General features: G+C 41.1%; 1 protein-coding gene across 1 annotated transcript in view; it reads left to right on the top strand.

Annotated features, from left to right (window-relative positions):
* Window positions 1-6,871, top strand: part of LOC145413149 (uncharacterized) — a 31,793-nt gene extending 24,922 nt beyond the window's left edge. Inside the window, exon 15 of the mRNA XM_080282878.1 lies at window positions 4,968-6,871. Coding sequence (XP_080139004.1) covers window positions 4,968-5,083 — 116 coding nt within the window. The 3' untranslated portion in view covers window positions 5,084-6,871. The remainder of the gene's footprint in view (window positions 1-4,967) is intronic.
* Window positions 6,872-23,522: the final 16,651 nt, after the last annotated feature.

Below are 23,522 nucleotides of genomic sequence, written 5' to 3'. Positions count from 1 at the left end.
AAGATGTTTTGGAAATCACCAAGATAAGTAACGGAGACGCGTGGAATAAAGTGTTCAGGGACAACGAACACACAGAAAGAAGTGTTACTGATATCCAAAAGAAGAAAGAGACTGAAAATGCTTGGCGTGAAATGTTCAGGTACAGAAAACATATAAATCACGATGTTCCAAAGATTACAAAGAAGTTACGTAACGAAAATGTTTGGGGTAAAATGCTCAGTTACAAAGAACATTTAAAGAAGGTTGTTCCTGATGTTACAGAAAAAAGGAAGGTCTCTGTAGCCAGTGCTGGGGATGCTTGGAGTCAAATGTTCAAGTACACAGAAGGAAAAGAAAAAAGTGCTCCTAAAATGACAAAAAAGTTGGATGAAAGAGGGACGCCCGCCTCAATCTCAAGCCAGACACGCCCTACACGAATTCCAGATGTCCCACCATTACCCCCGCTTTTCAGATACAGAAATTATATAAAAAATGAGTTTCCTGAAGCTACAAAGAAGCTGAAACAAATACAGAATGAAACTCGGATGAAACTAAGTCGCCAGGTTCCAAAAATTCCACAAAAACTTGGGTGGGGGGAAAATAAAACTTCAAACGCGCAGAATATTAAAAAAATTACAAAGAAACTGAGACGAGGACATAATAAAACGGTCTCTAAAATAGCAAATAAACCTGAGGAAAGGCAAAATGAAACTAGCTTTGAAACTACAGAGAAGATGAAGAGAAGACCAAGTGAAGTTCTCCTTCAAACCACAAAGAAACTAGACCGAACAGAGAACGAAACAGGCTTTAAAATGACAGAGAAACAAGAGGGAAAGGAAAATAAAAGTTTCACTAAAATCGCAAAGAAACTGAGGCAAGTGCAGGATGAAGCTCAGAGGCGAAGGAATCTCAAATCTTGTACTTACAGGAAACTACTTAGTGTTGAAAAGGCGGGAAAATTTTTGAAGGGCAGACTTTATAAAAATCATTGGCCCTGTTCTGTGGTAAAGTATGTTGTCAGGGTAAGAAGTGATGATGATGATGATTGTGATGATGATGATGCTTGTGATGATGATGATGGTATGCACTCGAGAAAACAGTCACTACAGCATAAGTTTATAAACGTGAGTGATGAATATGGTGGTGATGGTGATGATGATGATGAAAGTAAACCTCAAACTCAGAACAGGGTGAAACGTGAAGCAAGTGATGAAGATGATGGTGATAGTGGTGATGGTGACATTGTAGATGAGACTATGATGAAACACTTTGCTGTAGCGCTGAAAAACCTGAAACAGAAGATGGATCAGCAGGCAAAGGATGATGATGAACACCATAATAATGAACACCATAAAGAACACCAGAATGATGATGAACACCATAATGATGAACACAATAATGATGATGAACACCATAATGAACACCGTAATGATGATGAACACCATAATGATGAACACCATAATGAACACCATAATAATGATGAACACCATAATGATGATGAACACCATAATGATGATGAACACCATAATGATGATGAACACCATAATAATGATGAACACCATAATAATGATGAACACCATAATGATGATGAACACCATAATCATGATGAACACCATAATCATGATGAACATCATAATGATGAACACCATAATGATGAACATCATAATGATGAACACCATGATGAACATCATAATGATGAACATCATGATGAACACCATAATGATGAACACCATAATAATGATGAACACCATAATAATGATGAACACCATAATCATGATGAACACCATAATCATGATGAACACCATAATGATGAACACCATAATGACGATGAACACCATAATGATGAACACCATAATGACGATGAACACCATAATGACGATGAACACCATAATGATGAACACCATAATCATGATGAACATCATAATGAACACCATAATGATGAACATCATAATGATGAACACCATAATGATGAACATCATGATGAACACCATAATCATGATGAACACCATAATGATGAACACCATAATGACGATGAACACCATAATGATGAACACCATAATGATGAACACCATAGTGATGATGAACACCATAATGATGAACACCATAATGACGATGAACACCATAATGATGAACACCATAATGATGAACACCATAATGACGATGAACACCATAATGATGAACACCATAATGACGATGAACACCATAATGATGATGAACACCATAATGATGAACACCATAGTGATGATGAACACCATAATGATGAACACCATAGTGATGATGAACACCATAATGATGATGAACACCATAATGATGAACACCATAATAATGATGAACACCATAATGATGAACACCATAATAATGATGAACACCATAATGATGACGAACATCATGATGAACACCATAATGATGAACACCATAATAATGATGAACACCATAATAATGATGAACACCATAATAATGATGAACACCATAATGATGATGAACACCATAATGATGATGAATACCATATTGATGATGAACATCATGATGAACGCCATAATGATGATGAACATCATGATGAACACCATAATGATGATGAACATCATGATGATGAACACCATAATAATGATGAACACCATAATGATGATGAACACCATAATGATGAACACCATAATGATGAACATCATAATGATGAACACCATAATGATGATGAACATCATGATGAACATCATAATAATGATGAACACCATAATGATGAACACCATAATGATTATGAACATCATAATAATGATGAACATCATGATGCACATCGTAATGATTATGAACACTATAATAATTATGAACACCATACTGAACACCATAATGATGATGAACACTATAACGATGAACATCATGATGAGCACCATAATGATGATGAACACCATGGTGATGATGAACACCATAATGATGATGAACACCATGGTGATGATGAACACCATGGTGATGATGAACACCATAATGATGATGAACACCATGGTGATGATGAACACCATGGTGATGATGAACATCATAATGATGAACACCATGGTGATGATGAACACCATAATGATGATGAACATCATAATGGTGATGATCATCATAATAGTGATGCTCATCATAATGGTGATGAACACCATAACGATGAACATCATGATGAACACCATAACGATGACGAACACAATAAAAATCATGATGATCACCATAATAATGATCATATTAAAGAACACCATAACGGCCATCATGATGAACATCATACTGTTCATGACGAACACCATAGTAATGATCATAAAAACGATGACCGCCATCATGAAAGTCACCATGACCGCCATAATGGTGACGGTGGTGGTGATGAAGACAACGATGGTGGCTGGCGTCTGAGGGCAGAATTACCAACAGATATTCCCACAACAACCCCTGCCACTACCACCACACTCACCCCTACCTGCCAACACCCACCATACCACAACCACACCTACACCACAAACAACTACACTGACACCACCCACACCACACACCACATCAACTGTTCGTGGGTGTTGGAAATGCCCGGAGAAATGTTGGAAATGACTGAACAAGAGGAGAGTGGTGAAGAGGACGTGGAAAAAGAGGAAAACAGTGAGAAAGTGGACGCAGATGAAGAGGAAAGTGGGAAGGAAGACATGCATAAAGGGGAAGAGGATGAAGGTAAAGAGAAGAGAGGAAAAGAGGACACAGAAAAAGAAGGGAGTGGAAATGAGGAACATGAGGTAAAAACGGAAGTAGGTAGAGAGAAAGTGGAAAAACGAAAGGCAAATAGGAAGGTAACCACACCAAAGCCCTTCATGGTGACTCTTCCAGCTCTTGTTTGGCAACCTCTAGGCCAGAAAGGTATCTATACTCCTTTCACCTTAACTTAGCAAGAGATTTTCGTCCTTTTGTAGTTTATTTCCTTCTGTAGACAATTTTTTTTTTCTTAATTCGATGTTAGGATAGTACTAGATTTCCTTACCTCATCTTACCTCAACTTTCCTTCTTTTCGTCTTTTTGTAGTTCATTTCCCGTAGTGTCGTCCTCCTGTAGCCAGTTTCCCGTTGCTCAATGCATGTGAAAATTGTGCTGTAGCGACTGTTAGCGAGTGTGTACTTTATAAATGTGATATTCTTTACTCGTGGTGGTGGAGCTACGTTATCACAACTGCTGGCGCTTGAGAACTAGATCCATGGGCTAAGGTGTACTTAAGACTCTTTTCTTGTGATGGTCTATTTTTAACCACGCATAATAAAAAGAAAATCGATTGCATTCCAATTTTCTGTCGTGACCTAATGCTCATTTGAAATGTGAACCCAGTGGACTGCTGGCTTAAGTTGTCCTGCATTCCGCCAGGGGTAGGGAGGGCGTTGAGATATGTTCTTAAAACCGGGTAGTGGAGACGCCTACAATGATTCCACCACGTTAAGGCGTCCCTCTCTATCATAATGTGGTAAGCACAAATGTGGTCAAACCTAACCTATGAAGTGAAAATGAGTTCTATCGTGAGGAGAGGAAATTATTAATCTGCATCCCACTGCACAAGAGCAGTTGCCGACGAGTTAGTAAGGCCAAACTTTTGAACGATTGTCCATATATTACGTTCCTCTTCCTCTCGTGTGTTACTAGGACGGCTCAGTCAGCGTTATCACTGTTTGTCCTGCATTATGTAAGCATTTTCAACTAACACTGCCACGCCCACACCCACACCAGCAGACTGAACCGTTCCCTTAACACCTAAAATAACGCAAGCTGACTTTGTACTGGTGTGCATTTTACGCACTGCCCCTCCCTGTTATTTGCACCAATATCATGTTGCCTTATGTCTCACTGCATTTTTTCCTGTCTATCTATTTATCTGTCTATCTGTCTGTCTGTCTGTCTGTCTGTCTATCTGTCTGTCTGTCTGTCTGTCTGTCTATCTGTCTGTCTGTCTGTCTATCTTTCCATCCATCCATATACATGTTTAATTATTATTTTTGTAGGTCGCCCCCGTCAGAGAGGATCCGGTGGTGGAAAGACAACGCAGCCAGCTCTTCTACTCTTCACCTTCACGTTGCTCTTAAACGCACCTACTGCTCTAACTGCACTATGGGTTTAGCTAGTTTAGTTAGCAAGTTAGGATGTTCGTTAGTTACATTCAAACATATATATAGTGGTCAGTTGTAATTTAAATGTAGTAGTTCAAAATCAGGTTACATAAGGAAATTCTGAGCAATGTAGGACCTTGTTGGCTACCGTGATGCAGTATTTCTCTATGTAACCTAACTTTTGAATTCAGTAGGCTGTTTTGAAATTAATAACGTGTAGCTAACTGTTTTGTACCACTGTTTTGTACCAAGACAGAAGTACATGAGATTCTGATTGGTAATAATGACTCGGGTCTTTTGTATGATAAAAAGGTGATTGACTCCCAGCAGTTTCCAGCAACTTACAGGGAGTTACGTATCTTTCTTGGCACTTGGTTTTGCTTCCAGTACATACAAAACGTCAGCTGTATCATGGCCAACCTTGCAATAGGGTTAAGATGGCCAACTGCTGAGGTGAGTCGGGGGGTATTCTGGATGTCTAGGGTTAGTACTGGCATGGGTAGACACGGTTCAGAAGCAAACCAGTGCCACCCGGTCAACCTCTATGCTACCCTTAAATAACTTTTATAATTTTACACATTTATGATTTGCAAAGTCGTTCAGGGAGATCTTCGAAACATTTATGCAGTCAAATTCAGAGTCCGGTGCAGGTAGAAGTTGTTGTGCACTAATAACACGTACTAGTCAGGAGAGAGAAAAAAAAATCCTTTATTACATGAGAGGCTAACACACATCTCACGTTGGTGTATATTAATGTTAGACTGTAGGTGTATATCTATATTTGTTATCACGTATTTCCCTCCACAACTGCAGTATTACTCGTATATCATAGCTTTATTGAAGGTACCACACGTATGCCTTATCACTAGAGAATATGATGGTGTCAATAGGAAATCTGTACTAGAAGTATTTATAAGTATGTAGGTAGTAGGTGAAAGTATGTACGCTAGTGCATGTTAAGTCAAAGGTACTATACTATATACGCTCGTTGCAGCCACAGACTCACATGGACATGATCCCGGAGGACTGGAGGATGAGGATGCCTTTCTCTTTCAGTGTACCATCCTTTTTCGAGGGATAGGGAGGGAGATGAGTGTCCGTATAACCAGGCAAATGAATCCTGGCTATGTTAGTGCCATCCGGTTATATTTCCGCCAGATACTGTTGTATGTAAGGTAATATAAAGCAACGTAAAGTGAATAAGAACGTACCAACAGTTTCCAGAAAATGTTCGGAAATAATTAGCTGGTTTGGGCATTGACGAAGCTTCCAGTCCATACAAAATATAAAATACGCCATGGTCAACAGCAGTACGGAAATTAAGAGAAACCATATGGATGAACACTTAGTAAACGCCTCTATATATTTCGAATTTTTGGCTGGTTTGGCACATCGTCTAGCCTCCAGTCCATAGAAAAACATCACCTGGGCAACTCAGTAAGGAGAAACATGGCGTCACTTGACTGGATTTTGGAACTTTGTAGAAACAGAGTAATTTATTTTGTGTTTTAGCCAAAGAGCACACGCAGTCAACCCTTTTTTTTTTTTTTTTTGGGGGGGAGGGGGGAAATATATGTTGTATGCACAGATCATTATTTTACACTTAAAGCTTAGTATATTTTGGTAGGTGTGTTAATGACTGTTTTGATATAGTTCTTAATGATAAATATCTGTCTATCTATCTATCTACACCTGGTACTTAAGCTGTACAAAAACGTAGTATATGTATTGGTAGGGAGTGAATGTAAATATTTAAAATGCACCTCAGTGTATAATGCACCTAGTTAATAAAAGACTTACAAACACATTGATTTTTAATAGCTCAGATAAGCAGAAATTCGAGGACAACTATATACCACGGCTACGTCATACTTTCCATATTTCTCATTCCTCCCTAAATGACAGAGAGTATCCTTCCTTCTCATACTCTTTTGCTGTGTGCTTCGTTGACATGAGGAAGTGTATGGTATGTAGGAGGAATACTGGGCTTTGGGAACAGGCTGTGAAGTCTATGCCCAGAGTCGGACACATAATAAAGAAACAAAAATCTGGCAACACCTCTCACTGCCACACTCTGCAGAGAAGAGTCGGCGAACTTTTGCTCACGGTGGCGTCATCCAAAGTTGTTTTTATGACCCTAAGCTCATCAGGGTCCCGGTGGACTGCAGGCTGAAGTTGCCCCTCTCCTCTAGCCCGCCATCCACCTTTTGTAGGGAAAGGGCGGGAGTTGAGGGACGTTTGTATAACCAGGTAGGGAGGCTCTCACTCATATTGGTGCCCCCGTAGGAAGGCGTGACTGTCCAGTATTTTATCCGGAGTAAATAAATAAATAATAAATTAATAGGTCTTATTGGTGCCACCACGTGAAGGTGTCCCTCTCCGGCATATGTCCTCATGGTGTAAGGATTAAATAAAAAACAAGTAAAAACACAGACCGGTTATCAGAGAAATCACCGTTTATAGCATTTTCTAATTTGTTCAGCTCCAGCCTTCCTAATTATCTGTCTACTAATCAATCTGTCTGGTTGTTTATCTGTATAACTAACTAGCTTTTTAACTCCTTCTAGCAGTGAGATTTTTTAAAACCTAGCGCTTCATGCACAAACAATATTTTAAGGAAGGAAGGGAGGCAGTGGGGTTGGGAGAGAAACAGAGAGGAAGAATTATCATGAAAATTATTTGAGTTTCTCCTTTAATTTTCATTTTCTCTCATAAACGTTGTCTCTTCCGTTCTCTATCATTTTCATTTTTATGGTAAACTATTATAGTTTTGCATTTTGAGGAAGAGGACTTGTTTTATCAGTTTCATTTGGCCTTATCTCCATCACTAAGGTTGTAGTTTCTTCGCTATTTCCTTTTTGCTCTTTGCTGTCGATTTTTTCCAGCTCAGGAGAGGCTTTTCACTGAGGGGCGCTCTGCTTTATCCGTTTTCTTTCACTGTCGTCATTCTTGCCATCAAAATTAAGTATTGTCAAGTTTTCTAGATACTTTTATTTAGTTTTTAACAAAGCCTTAAGTATTTTAATTGATTATTGAATTTTAAAATATTACCGGTCTCGTTGCCCTTGAGTAAATATTGTTAAGCCTGTAGTCTGTGTTGTTACAATGCCAGCTGATATTTCTGACGGTGGTGAAAGGAGATATTTTTCAGCATTTATTTACCCATACTGCATCCAACCAAGCAAACGATTACTATTCATCAATCCTCTCGTTGCTCCACCTTCAAGCTCATATTTTGGCCAACGCCAGACGATTTCTCTCTGTTGAAAGTGAGTAAAAAACGGGGTTCGGGACCTGTGGTGGAGTGTATATTCGGGTTCTGAGCCTTATTCAGTATGCTGTTAACTATATAACCAAATGGATGTCCAGGGATGTAGTAAGTTAGAGTACTCCAGCATGTTGTGGCCAGTAAAGGACTACGTGCGAGGAGTGGTTGGGTTTATTGTTTTCGCGATGGCATTTGGGTGAGCAACTGGTCGCTTGCCCTTAGGCTCCTGAGGGGGCAGCGGAGGATTGTATGATAGATAAATAGTGTCTTCACTCATTTGCTTTGTTGCAGAAGCCATAGTACATTTTTTATAATCTGACAAAGATCCCTAACACCTTTCAGCCTAGTTGATGATCGGTCAGTTGAGAGGGTTAGTTTGACCAATAACCAAGGAGACATATTCTTACCTCATAAGTAAGACTTATCAGATTTCATGCAGCCACTAACTAATATTCAGGTTTTGAGAGTAACCCACTTACTTTATATAAAAGCAAAATGACTGTTGAGTGTTCAGTTTCGTTTTGAATATATATATATATATATATATATATATATATATATATATATATATACTCTTCTGGACATTCTGATGATACAGTAGTTTTCCTTATTTTGTGTTTTTCCCTTTTCCTGCTTATGAATCATGCCTCAGCTGATGGTGGTTATGATAAAAATGTTGGTGATGATATGTATTTTCATTTTTATAGATAGGCCATTCCATTTTCAGTAGTGGAACAAATTATAATGATGGTGATGATTATGAGTCAGGGAGTGAAAGATAAAAATGGTAGATTGCTAGTGGAGAAGGGAGAAAAAGTGAACAAATGGAGAGAACACTTTAAGGAACTGTTGAGCATAGAGAATGAAAGTAATGTGAGTATAAGTGGCTGGAGAATGGCTAGGAGAAGGAGGGATGTGAGAAGAGAGGAAGATATCAGTAGGATGGAAGTTGTGGAAGCAATGAAGAAAGTTAAAATGGGTAAAGCCCCAGGAATTGATGGAGTGTGTGGGGAAATGCTGAAGCATGGGGGAGAGATAGTAGTAGAGTGGATGTGGAAGATGTGCAGATAGGCCTGGGAGGAAGGTAGAGTCCCAGAGGATTGGAAGTCAGGTATAATTATTCCCTTGTACAAAGGAAAAAGGGAAAAAGAAGTGTGTAGTAATCATAGGGACATTTGTCTTCTTAGTGTAATAAGAAAAGTATGGTGGGATACTTATTGACAGAGTTAGGGAAATAACAGAGGAATTAGTTGGAGAAGAACAGGGAGGTTTTAGGAAGGGAAGAGGTTGTGTAGAGAAGGGAAAGAAGTTTTGTGCAGCCTTCATGGATTTGGAGAAAGCATGTGGCAGGGTGGATGGGCGAAGATTGTGGAAAGTATTAAGAATATGTGGAGTAGATGGGAAGTTGTTGAATGCTGTGAAGAGTAGGCCTATGTATGAGGGTGCTAAGGCTGCAGTGTGTGTGGATAGTGAACTGAATGAATTTTTCTATTTAAAGGTTGGATTGAAACAGGGATGTGTCATGTCTCCATGGTTGTTCAGTCTGAATATGGATGGGGTTATAAAAGAGATACAAGGTAGGGCAGTAGATGTTGGAGTGGCCCTAATAAGAGAGGGCAGTGTTTGGAAACTCCCTGTGCTGTTGTTTGCCGATGATACTGTGTTGTTAAGTGAAGATGAAGGGGAGCTGGAAGGCTTGGTGGATGAGTTTGAGAGAGTGTGTAAGAAACAGATTCTAAAGTTGAATATAGGGAAGGGTAATGTCATGGTCTTCAAGAGAAATGAAGTCAGTGAATGTACAATGAGGTTGAATGAGGAGGAAATGGAAAATGTGAGTGCATTTAAGTACTTGGGTAGTGTGATGAGTGAGGATGGAAGTTTGGAGGGTGAAGTGCTTGAAAGGGTACCGTACAACAAGGAAGATAGGTTGCTGGTTCCTTGAAAGCAGTGATAAGAAACAGGGAAGTGAGCGTGGAAGTGAAAAAGTTACTACATGACAGTATTGTGATACCAACTCTAACATATGGAAGTGAAGCTTGGACCTTGTTGGAGGGACACAAGTCAAGAGTGAGAGCAGTGGAAATGAGTTATTTGAGAGGAGCATGTGGAGTCACATGGAGAGACAGACTATCAAATGAGGATGTGAGGGCGTGATGTGGTGTGGATGTGGATGTGATAGGAAGCATTAGGAAAAGCACATTGAAGTGGTTTGGCCATGTGGAGAGGATGGAGAGTGAGAGACTAATGAGGAGTGTGTATGTGAGTAAGGTGGAAGGGGGGAGAGAGAGGGGGAGGCCAAGGATGAGATGGAGGGAGGGAGTGGAGAGGTATATGAGAGAGGGAGATGTGAGCTGGGAGCAGGGCAGTGAAATGGCGGGGGACAGGGCAACATAGAGGGGATTTGCTTGTGGCCACCCCTTACAGGAATAAGGCGTGTGGCAGTAGATAGATGATATAAAAATGATGATGATGGTAATAATGATGCTTTTTGTTGACAGATGGCTGGATGGAACTACAAGAAATGTGTCAGTGGTGTAGCCTATGGATGGACAGAACTGCAAGTAATGTGTTACTGGTGTATGAACACATAAAACATCAAAGAATCAGTCAGTGGTATATGGATGGACAAAACTGCAAGAAAACTCTCAGTGGTATATGGACGAACAAAACTGGAAGAAATCTGTTGACAGAACTGCAAAGAAATGTGTCAGTGGTTTATGAATGGACAAAACTGCAAGAAATGTGTCAGTGGTTCGTTGCTGTTGGACAGATAGAACTACAAGAAATTCAGCTGTAGTTATGAATGGACAAAACCAAGAAATTTCTCATTGGTACTGAACAGACAAAACTATAGGATGGACAAGGCTGCAAGAAATCTCTCAGTGATATATGGACGAACAAAACTGCAAGAAATTTGTGGACAGACCTGCAAAGAAATGTGTCAGTGGTTCAGTGGTACTGGACGGTGAACCACGAGAAATTCATCCGTAGTTATGAATGGACAAAACTAAGAAATCTTTCACTCTTACTGGACAGACAAAACTACGAGAAACGTATCATTGATATAAGGATGGATGAGACTGCAAAAAATGTGTCAACGGTCCAGGTATGGGTGGTATTGTGTCCACACTCACCTCTTCCCAATGAGAGGTCTCCTCCAAGGTGAGTAATGTCGGCTTTTGGTTGGAAGAATATACAGTGCAATTCCCAAAGTCCAAAATGGTTGGGATCAAGATTTTTTTTTTTATTAACTCAAATTCTCTGTTATTGCAGTCATTATGTTAATACAGGTCCTGTATGTACAGACATCCACCTGCTTAGCAAGCAAGTTTTTAAGAAATGCAAATATCATATACTGTACCAGTATATATATACCGGTATATCATCATCGTCCTGCCTCTTTTTTTTTCCCACCCACAGGTGGGGTGAGATAAGGTACAGATAGCCAGGAAAAGGAAAGAACATGATAGTGGGAGAACTGATCAGCAGTATACCCAATGAAACTGGCCACATATGCATTCATTCACCATTTAAGCTCACAGAACCCTGGCTCCAGCTGATAGGTACACTTTTCCACACATTACTTCATATTTATAGCTATACCTTTCTGACAGTCATTCTAACAACTGTTAAGTTAAAAAGGGATGCCGAACCCTTGCCATACACTCCTTCATACCATACTAGATTCGTCCAACCAGTTTGGTCCCCTTTCAGTTCCCCAGCCGCATCAGCTTCTATACCTCTCTTTCTCACATAGGCTACTGTGTGTGTCTAGCTATATCCTGTCACAAAAGCTTTTCAATAAACTAACTTCTTCAGAATCCCATAGGAAAACTGACATTTTCTGAATATTAGAATTCATTTTTTGGGAATTGCACTGTAATAAACAAGATGTCACAGTAATGAAGGTGGTATGCTGTTGAACTGCAAGATAGGTAGGATAATTAAAAAGAGTAAATAGATAGATAGATAGGCAGATAGAGTTAGAATGGAAGAATTTTGACAAAGGTAGACAGAGTTAGAGGTAAAAATAGTTAAATTGATAGACAAGTAGCCAAGGGGAGAGTTGATAATAGCTATTTGAAATATGGAAAGGTGTGTGGGAGAGAGCTAGAGTTGTGGAGGGGAGGAAGGAGGGAGAAGGAAGGGAAGGAAAGGGAGAGAGGAAGGAAGAGCTGAGAGATGTAGAGGGAGGAACAGTAAGGCAGAAAGAGAGAGGGGGTGAGAAGAAGGGTTAGGACAAGGTAAGGTAAAAAGAAGAGAGGGAAGGAGAGAGAGGAAGAAGTGGAAAGGATAGAGGACAGAGCGAGACAGAAGAGGGACGAAGGGAAAGGGATCAAGAGAGGGAGAAGGAGAGAGAGGGAGGATGAAAGGGAAAGGGAGAGAGAGAGAGAAGAGAGGAAAGGAGAATGAGGAAGAGGAACAGGAAAAGAATAGGAGAGAGTGAGGTGAGGTAGAGAGAGGGAAATCAAAGTGAAGATGATGCAAGGGATGGGAAGGGATAGGCTACTCAGAGTTAGTATGTTGTACCGTAGTTCAGCAGCACATCATATTGCATTTTCCTTTTTTACATCGTATTCTATTATATATATGTGTGTGTATATATTTTATCATATTGCTCTGAGCTCAACTGACACACAATATAAGTTTATCATCTCCAAGTTTACACTGTTTTGGATGTTTCTGCAGAATATAAGGACTCAGTACAGTAATCTAAAACCTAAAGGAAATTTAACTAGATTTTGTGTGTGAGTCAAGCAGAGGGCAAGAATTGTTTGAATATTTGTGTAACAGTGAAGTCTGTCCAGATTTTAATCCATCCATCTATCCATCATTCAATCCTACGTTGCCCCATGATGAGCATAGTAGCCCGGGGCTAGGCAAGTTGGTCCCGACATTTAAGATGAGAGTGACCAGCTTCACTCATCCCTGAGTGGCATTATATGAGCAGTAAACCCCAGCCACCCCTTGGATATAAGCCTTCACCAGCTCAATGCTATTGGAGTGCCTTAAGTACCTGCTAAACCACCAGGTGCCATAATTTGGTTATATGGTTACCACCCTCTGTAGTAAATGGTTTCTTTATGTACAGGAAACCATTTGGCTTGTCACTCAGTGTAGAGTCACCCACAGGCTGAACAAAGAGGAAAGAATGAAAGATAGAAAGACAGAAGAGGGAGTGTAAAGTCACCCATAGGCAGAAGGAGGAGGAAGGATTTTAATATAACAATAAATTCTCAGATTCCCACTTCTGGGATTATGTTTTCATCAAGCAGAAGAGTATAAAGTAAATAAGCAAAACTTTCTTATAGCGTTTGTCAAAAGAAGTTATTGATTACCAGTATATGGACATAATTAGAATGCTGGACAGATTTCATCACTGTTATTTCTATGTCTGTTTGGTTTATTATTTGTGGCTGTATATGTGTTATTTATTTTTGGGTGTATTACAAGGCAACATGGAATAAACTACACTCTTTATTATTCAATACTTCAGTACTGAGCATCACAAGGACTAAATCTGCTACAACAACTGTTAACTTGTGTGGTGTTGTAGTGGATGTAGTGATAATGTGGTTGGTGTGGTTAGGGGGTGTATGTCGTGTAGGGAATGGTGGATTGGTGTGTAGTGATGAGTTGCAGTGGGTTGTGTGTATGTGGTGTGGTGTGTGGTGGTGTGGAAGGTGGTGGGGGGTGGTGGAGTGATGTATATGGTGTGGGAAGTGCTGGATTGGTGATGTGGTATAATTGTGTGAATTCTGATATGTTTCTTATGCAGTTGGAGTGTCTTAATGTTATGAGAGTGACTATAGTGCATATGTGGTTCTTGGATGTTGATGTTATGGGTGATACAAGTCACTGTGGTGTGGTGGTGTTGTGGTGTGGTGTTATTATGTTGCTATGGCATGGTGTTCTGGTGTTACTTGGGTTACAATGCACTCTGCTTCAGTGGTGTAGTGTGGTGTGGTATGATGGTGGTATGGTGTGCAGTGGTGTGATGGTGGTTTGGTGTGGTGTGATGTGGTGTGATTGTGGTGTGGTTTGGTGTTGTGTTCATGTTCTGTGGTGTTCGTATTACAGGTGTTACCGTACAAGTCATTAAGCAGCTCAAGCTGTTATTTGTACATGCTGTTATGCTGGCTGGTAATTAGTCTTGTGCTTGACTCTGGTTTTGTGCATTGGAACTATAATCTGGCAGTGACACTAATAACGTGTAATTGCGTTGAATTATTTAGTCTGGTCTTGTTGTAGCTGTTGTTGTTGTGGACCCAGGCTCATCAGGTTGTGATTCTGATAGACTGTGAGCTGAAGCTGCCGTTTCTGCAGTTCATCTTTCTGCTTTGAGAGGATAGGGAATGAGTTGAGGGACACTTCTGTAACAAAGCAGAGGTTATATTGGTTACACCATGTGAAAGCATCTCTCTCCAAGTCTGCAGCATCTGTTGGTTGTTGCCTCATTAGTAGCAAATTTAGTCCTTAGTGATGCCAGCTTAAGCCAGCTGTGAAAGTCCATTTAATATAATTGGATATGCATTTATGTGATTAGATGTGCCTATAGTATGATGGATATGTTATGAATACAGTCAGCCCTCTGTATTTGGTGGGATACATTTGCGAAGGCCACAAGTGGTGAATTTTCACAATTAATTGGCGCACTCTTCTGAAATGTCCCATGCAGCCATAATTTAACAATGTTATTTCCTGAAAACCGTTTGCACACACTGCATCATCAGATATTATAATCTACTTAATGATTGTCAGCAGATGTTACTGCGTGATATTAAGTCATAAGTTAGTAGCATTTATCACATAGAATTGTTTTTGTTAGAAGGGTGGGAATACGATGTGGACATGCTGTTGATAGCTCAGCGCACAATCTGGTATTTTTGTCCCTCGATCAGTTTGTAGCAATGAATTTAACAAACTATATTCTGGCCTAAATTCACTGGTCCAGATATTTTGCTTCAGCTTCCCTTCTGATATTAAAAAACATATGTGGGTTTGATGTTGCATTTATCCTACCCCCTAAAGTAATTGAACTGTTACCAGTAGATTTGCTGCTGAGAATAATATTACCTAAGGAATGATTGACTCAGAACGGAGACAAAACTTCACTTGCTGAAACCATCCATCCATCCATCATCCAATCCTGCATTGCCCCATGAGGAGAGTAGGAGCCCGGGGCTAAGCGGTTGGTCCTGACATTTAAGATGAGACACAGACCCTTAACTTACTTGCAGTGCACTTGGTTTAAGTCAGTTAGACGCCAGGTATAGTTGTGTACCCAGAGCATCGAGGTGGATTGAACTTAACCAAATAGTGGACAGAAATCAGTGGACCATATTCACAGGGCTAAATTCAGTAAGGAATGAAACTTGTAAACAAACATTGGAATTGCTTCCCTCATCCAAGACCAATATATACAGTAATCTATTTGTTTTCATACACAGAACTTTGCAAACCAGCCGTTATTACAACTGAAAGGCACAGTGTTCTTGCTTTTCATTAGGTTACTAACCTTTCCATGTACAGAATATTTCTCCAACCTAGCAAGCGAAAGAATGTCATAGTCTTGCGTCATGAAAAACTGAATCAGTTATTCATAATGTCCACTGTGAATAACCGAACCCACAACTAGTAAACTCATGTATACAGAAGGCTGACTGTAGTATGATGTATATGCTGTGAATCTGGCTACATAATCATGCCATTTGCAAAACTAGATGTTTGTAACTGTAGGCTGTAGCCTGATGTGTAGTTATTTCAATGTGGCCTTGTAATTTTTTGTACCTAGAGTGTTGACACTCAAGGATGGGTGAGAATCACAAAATAACATCTACTCATTACTGAGATTTGGTTTTGCAAGAAGAAGAAGAGACGTGGAGGGATTATGTGCCCTCTTTTGCTTGTCCTTCCTGCAAAATAAATCTCAGTTATGGTAAGTTTGTTTGTGATTCATCGTCCATCCCAGCACCACACACTTACGGCCTCTGACGTTATATTAAGTAAAAGCCAACACAGTTAAAAGCCAACTTTGATTACATTGATTGAAAAATTGGCCAGCTAGAGTATTTTCTTTTGTTTATTTTTTATGCCGAAATATTGGAACTGTGCCAATAATTACTTTGCAGTAATTTTAAGCTACTGTATATTGACAATGCACAAAAAAACAAGCTCGATCATTTGTTTTTGATGAGTAGTCTCAAAGTAGATCATAATTTGTTGATGCCAAGATCTTGCCAGTCTCTCCACTTCACATTAAAAACAAACAAAGCCCTGCCCCACCCTACCCTACCTTTCCATACCCTGCCCTACCTTACCCTACCCTACCCCACCCTACCCTACCTTACCCTACCCTACCCTACCTTTCCATACCCTACCTCACCCCACCCTACCTTTCTATACCCTATCTTATCCTGCCCTACTTTTCCATACCCAACCCTACCCTGCCTTACCATTCCATACCATACCTTACCTTATCCTGCCTTTCCATACCTTACCCTACCCTACCCTACCCTTCCATACCCTACCCTACCCTACTCTGCCCTGCCTTTCTGTACTCTGCCCTACCATACCCTATCCTACCATACTTTTACATACCCTGCCCTACCTTACCTTTCCATACCCTGCCCTCAACTCCATACCCTACCCACACCTCCACACCCTTCCCACACCTTCACACCCACCCTACCCACACCTTCACACACCCTACCCCTAGTACCCATACTGCCATACACCCTACCCACAACCTCACACCCTACCCACACCTCCACACAACCCAACCCCTAGTGCCCACACTGCCCCACACCCTGCCCACACCCTCACACCCTGCCCACACCTCCTACCCCCTAGTACCCAAGCTGCCACACACCCTACCCACACATCCACACACCCTACCCACACATCCACACACCCTACCCACACCGCCACACACTGTACCCACACCTCCACACACCTTATGCACACCTCCACACACCCTACCCACACCTTCACACACCCTACCCACACCCTTACACCCTACCCACACCACACACCCTACCCACACCACACACCCCACCCACACCCTACCCACACCCCACCCACACCCTACCCACACCCTACCCACACCCTACCCACACCTCCACACACCCTATGCACACCTCCACACACCCTATGCACACCTCCACATATCCTACCCACATTTCCACACACCCTACCCACACCTCCACACACCCTACCCCTAGTACCCACACCGCCACACACCCTAGCCACACCTCCACACATAAAGTTCAATAATTAGTAAGGACATCGAACTGGCATCTTGAAAACCAATAATAATAATCTCATAGTTTATTAAATCCATAACAGTCGTCCTTGAGTCGACCCTCCATTGCAGTAACGTACATTTAGCTTTATTTTTGTTACCTTCAGACCATTTTATTCATCTTGGGGGGAGACTTTTAAAAATGGAGAGGTTTGGAATAATTGGTAATATCGTAAACTAATACATCATTGCCCTGAAGGGGTTGTTTGGCAGCATTGTCTTCTTAGTTCAATATTTCGGCATAATAGTTTTGACTGTCCGAATTTCAAAACATTACTACTTGCCATCAACGTTATATTGTCATCTTTACAGTAATTTTTTGTGAAGCTCAAATAAGACATAATCCATACGTTAACGAACTGTCTATCCAGTCTGGTAATATTTATTATAAGTCCAAAAAATATCTATAATTAACTAAATGCATTTCAGCCTTGTAATAATGATATATGTGCTTCTGAAAAATATACCGAGTCCAAAAATTCAGAATAAATATACTAGTTGGCAACTTTAGGCCTTTCAAAAATGTATTAAGTCCAAAAATACTAGTTGGCAACTTTTGGCTTCACAAAAAATAATACTAAGTCCAAAAATTGGGTCAAAAAAATACTAGTTGGCAACTGTGCAATCCAAGATGGCCGTCTGTGTGTGTGTTGGGGCTGTGAACGCTCTTGGTACAGTTGTGGACAAAAGTTCAAATATTTCACCAGCTCCGCTTGTCACTGTCCTCTGCTGGCTAATATTGCCAGGTTTAGAGAGGCCTGGCACCTTCTCGGCCCATAGATTAATTGCCTTAAGCATAAGTGACAGGAGGTGGTGAAATAGTAAACGAACTTTTGTCCATGTAATACACCCATTCTGTATGGCTCCCCCCACCCCTGTTACCTCTCCCCCACCCCCACCCTGCTAGTGGGTGGGGGTAGGGGAGGGGGAGCAGGGGTGGGGGAACCTTTTTAATGGTAACCTTTTTATTTCTAACACTTTTTGTCATTTCAGGTTGTCTCCGGACACTCTTCAGAGCAGAAAAGGCTCCACGCAGGACCTGGGCACCTTAAACAAGGCAATCGACTTAGGGCATTTTTTGGGGTGCTTCCTGGCCAAAATTTGGCTCTTTTTTTTGCTTTTTTTTTCATATTTTTCTGCCGTTTTCTCGAATTTCATAGAATAAAAATGAAAAGAATATAAAATAATATATAAGTCCATTTTTTTTTCTAAATAAAATTACCAAGTACCTTTTTTTTTTTTTTTTCAGTTTCCTAAGTCAAATGTTTATCAAGTGTAGTGTGTAAGTTAAAGCAGAGTTCAGTAAGTATGCATACCTTAATATATTTGAAAGTCACTTCAATAAAAAAGTAACTTTAATAAACCTAAACAAATGAAAATTACACAAAGAAAAACATTTCAATATTTATTCAGAAATAAATACAAGTGATACAATAAGGAGACATGGCAGATAAAACTGCCATCAGCAGTGGAAGAGCACAGCAGATCCACCACGAGGACGAAGACGAGGACCTTCACTCCAATGGCACAACACACGAGGACGAGGAGTCACTACGGGCTGACCACACGAGAAAGAGGAAGACCACTCCAGGGGCACATCACACGAGGACGAGGACAGTCTCCAGGGGCACCACACGAGGACGAGGAGAATCACTTAGACGGACTGGGCACGTCACTCAACAGGCAGGCCAAACACGCCAACTACACCTGTAGCTGTGAAGGAGAAGTGTCAAATTCACTTCCAGAGCTTTTATATTAAACTTTGTATTTCAGAGGCTTTCAAAAATCAGATATGAGTAACCAGTAAAACAAAACCTCATCCAGCCATTACATTACTAAATAAAATGCTGCCAAATACTGACAGACATTTTGTATTGCCATATATACAGCAATACGATGTTCTTACCTGTATCACTGAAGGGCCAGGTCACTAATTCAAGGCTGCAGCACACTCCAGGGGGGGCGGAGTGGGGTGGGGTGGGGAACGCTGGCATAATCACTCCAGGGGAGGGGGTGGAGCTTGGCGGGGCAGGACTGAGCAAAACGCCGGCACCATCACTGGGAAGGGGGGCAGAACACAGTCACCATCACTGGGAAGGGGGGCAGAACACAGTCACCATCACTGCTTGGGGGGACGCCGTCACACCATCACTGCTGGGGGGCGGGGTGAGGGAACGGCGGCACCATCAACCTAGGTGGACAGGGTCAGTGGCTCGGGTGGCACGGCAGAGAAACACCCAAACCTGCGAAGCATAAACAGTAGTTTCTTTGAAGCCTTTGGTAGCAACTTACAACTTTAAATTCAATTTCCCTGTATAAACCATACGATTGATTGATAGAACACACGGCATTGCAACAACAAGGTCATATGGTGCCGTAGAAGCATAAATATAAGCGGTAGAAACGAAAACATTAAAAAGCAAAACTCCGTATTAAAAACACTTAACTAAAACAATGCAATCATAGAAGGTGAAGGATGCCAGCCGCCTCCTGTAAACCATACGAGTGGTCTTTTCAGTATGTTAATCATGGGTGGCCTACAGAAGACCAAGCCTGTTGGAGATAATGTAGTTTTATTGCTATAAATAAGTTCTACCGAAATGATTGATACCTGCAGCAGGTTTAAGTCACACTTCAGAGGTGGATCACACTTCACGATATGGGAGGGCAGGACATACTTCAGGATTCGGAGCACACTTCAGGTTCCAGTACTTCAGGGCTGGATCGAACATGTACACAAAACCGGACCACACAAAATTCCAGATTCATCTTAGTTTCAATAATGCTACCAACTTTAAAATGTCTCGGTACTTTTCAACTTGTTCAAGGATATGCAGACAATCCTTATATTCACCAAGTCATTTTAAAGCCATCCGTCACATAACTAATTTAGTGGCCAAAAATCACGAGGGCTGCACCTCACTAAGGTACCTTTAGTGTAGACGGTTTGCTGTAACCTGACGAAAATGTCAAACCAGCTCAGGGATGAACATAACCAAGACAAAACACTTCAAGCATCCCAAACTTCATTCAAGGGGTGGCAGTGGTACATATCCGTCAGGTAAAAGCCAGTCAATTAAAGCACTGCAGTAATTAAGATGGCAGTTTAAGGCAGGAGCTAAATATAAAACACTAACCCACCTTAACGGTAGATGAGAGTACACGGGAGCCAGGGGTTAGAGACGAGAGTGTACAGGTACAATAAATAAATGCCAGAAGTGTTCCCAGCCTCATTAGGACCTGAACCCGGTGGACTGCTGGCTAATTTGTTCTTGGGTACATCCGTTCGGGGGATATGAAGTCCAGGGATATTACTTCTGGGCAGCCCCGACACCCTGTTACATCAGGAAGACGCCTCCCCAGATCCAAGCAAAAGGATGAGTTTGTACACATGTAGTCAGCAGTCACCACACCTGAAAAATTGCACGGGGAATTAGATGCGTGCAAAGACATTCTAAACCAAAAGATACCACAGCTATAAGCCATCAGTTTAGCTTTAATCACTTGCACAATTCCAAAGCCATGAAATCAAACCTGGTATTTGAAATTAGGAGATAACGTTGAAAAAGTACAAGGAATGTGCCATCTTTCAGACCGTAAAAAAAAAAAACTACCCAACTGACACCAGTGTTACTCTAATCCCTGCTAGTTCCTGACAATTCTTTTCTGCTTCGTAAAGTATTCAGCTAAATATTGCCTTAAGCCCCATCAGTACCACATTCCTTCCCAAACCTGAGTAAATTAGTCTGCTGGCACAAACGATCTAAAACAATCGGAAACAATCAAAAGCCACACGAATCATTAGAGTATTCCGATCGTATTCAGCCAGTCCCCTTTACTACCATAGGTCCCTCAATTAATTAACATCAGACTGTAGATTGCAAAAGAAACGCCATATTAAACGGGCAGACGGCAATTTAAACTCTTGAACCATAGGCTATCAGTGGTTCAGAACTCGTAGCCAATCACACAAAAGAAACGTAGCGAATTATTCAAGTAAAAACATACACACGTAAAAACAAAACCTGAATCAGAGCCAAACACGTCAGAAAATAAAAACTCACCTTTGAAGAGAGGAGCAGCAGATCAGCAACGGGATTTGACGAGGTTTAGCCGATGACAGGATCAAAACTAAGCCGGGCATTTTCCTCACTGCTTTCCTTAGCTCGCATCCCCCCCGGCCCCCATCTCAACGCCCTCTATTCTAAGTGGTAGCTTGAGGCTCCGTACCACCTCTTCCTTAGCGACTCATTTTACATATCACATCTTAATAAGCTCTTTTATGTTAGCTGTGTCAGTTTAATGTAGCTGTAGTTTGCATTAATAACATACCCCTATTAATTTCAGCAAAAATTTTTCGACTATAAGATTTTCTGACCCCTACTCTTTCGATAACAGATGTCTGAACCGCAACGATCTTCTTATAAACATTTCAACATTCAGCAATTGCGGGTTTTGCTTACTTCTGTTGGAGAATTATTAATATACTACTGATACAAGCTGCAAAATATCACAAACAGCTCAAATATAAGACAAAATATTGGTCACAAACACTAACATTCCGAAACTGTCTCTGTGTAGCCAAAGCTTCTTAGCCAATGGACTGGGTGGAGCAGATCGGCGACTAACAATTCTCAGATTTAAAATAACACCCCCTCCTCGCTCCAACAAAAAACGAGAATTCAGTTTTTTCGATTTTGCTCATGATCTGCATCGCTTTCAGCCACTCTGTTACCAGATCACATTAGTTAACAGTAACATGCAGACGTGGGGATCAACCAGAATTAAACTTCATTCCGTATATACGAGAAAAGTGCAGTCAAAATCATCGAAGCGCCACTCAACAGACGGATTCCACAACTTTTGCCCGATGGCCTCTGCTCGAGTCGCCGAGAAATGTTTTGATCAATGGTTTATTCTCCGTAAACTGAAGAGCTGCGGCAGACCCATTGTATACCAAAAATAGCATTTTATTTAGTCTACCTTCAGAGTAGTAATGCAGCAACTGAAGACGGCGTAGTAAGTTATAATATCGTCATTTCTCCGACCACGGGATTCTAGGCAAGGAGAATCCGAGGGTATATAAAGGCTGCGAACCCTTAGCATCTGGACTGATGCTGGTCGGGAAGGATAAATTTTAAATAGTCTACGGGATTTGCACTGGCAGGTTTCGTCGGCGAATCCTATTTAGTCTGCAAATGTTATCCTTTAGGTTTGAAATAAAGACAACTCCCCGTTATATGTCATTCTCAGGCGTGTGTAGACTTCAATCACTACCTTCTAGCTCAGTGATCAGTATTTTGGCCTTCATTTCAGCTCTCGATGTCTATATATTAACTCATTTGAAAGCTCTCACAAGTTCTCGACCAGGTAGTCAGACAGTATTTCTTTTAAATAAGAGTATATCACTGAGTTTACACCCACCATGTCCCCCCCCCCTGTCTCTCTCTACTTCTACCTCTGCCTAACTACCTACCTACCCCTACCCATCTACCTCCCTACCTTCTTACCTACCTACCTACCTACCTGCCTACCTACCAACCTACCTACAGTATCTATCTGTATGTATGTGTGTATGTATGTATGTAGAGATGTCTTCATTCCGGAAAGGGTGTCCACAAACAAATCACCTTCACGTCACCCTGCCATCAAGCTGCCCTTCCTCCACCTCACACCATCGCCACTCATGTCTCCATCCGATCCCTGCATCTCATCCTCAGTCTCCCCCTTCCTCTCCCCTCTAACTCACACCATCCTCACTCATACATCTCTCCATCTCACCCTCAGTCTCCCCCTTCTCCTGTCCCCCCCTCATGGGTGGGAGAACTCTAGTAAGGGGACAACTCTGCTTTTCTATTACAGATGAAACCAGACGATT

Source organism: Coenobita brevimanus, chromosome 12, assembly GCF_032717465.1.
Source record: "Coenobita brevimanus isolate Jiangsu-jjx chromosome 12, ASM3271746v2, whole genome shotgun sequence".
NCBI classification, from domain to species: Eukaryota; Metazoa; Arthropoda; class Malacostraca; order Decapoda; family Coenobitidae; genus Coenobita; species Coenobita brevimanus.
The sequence above is the reverse complement of the archived record's forward strand: the minus strand, read 5'-3'. Positions and strand labels throughout refer to the sequence as shown.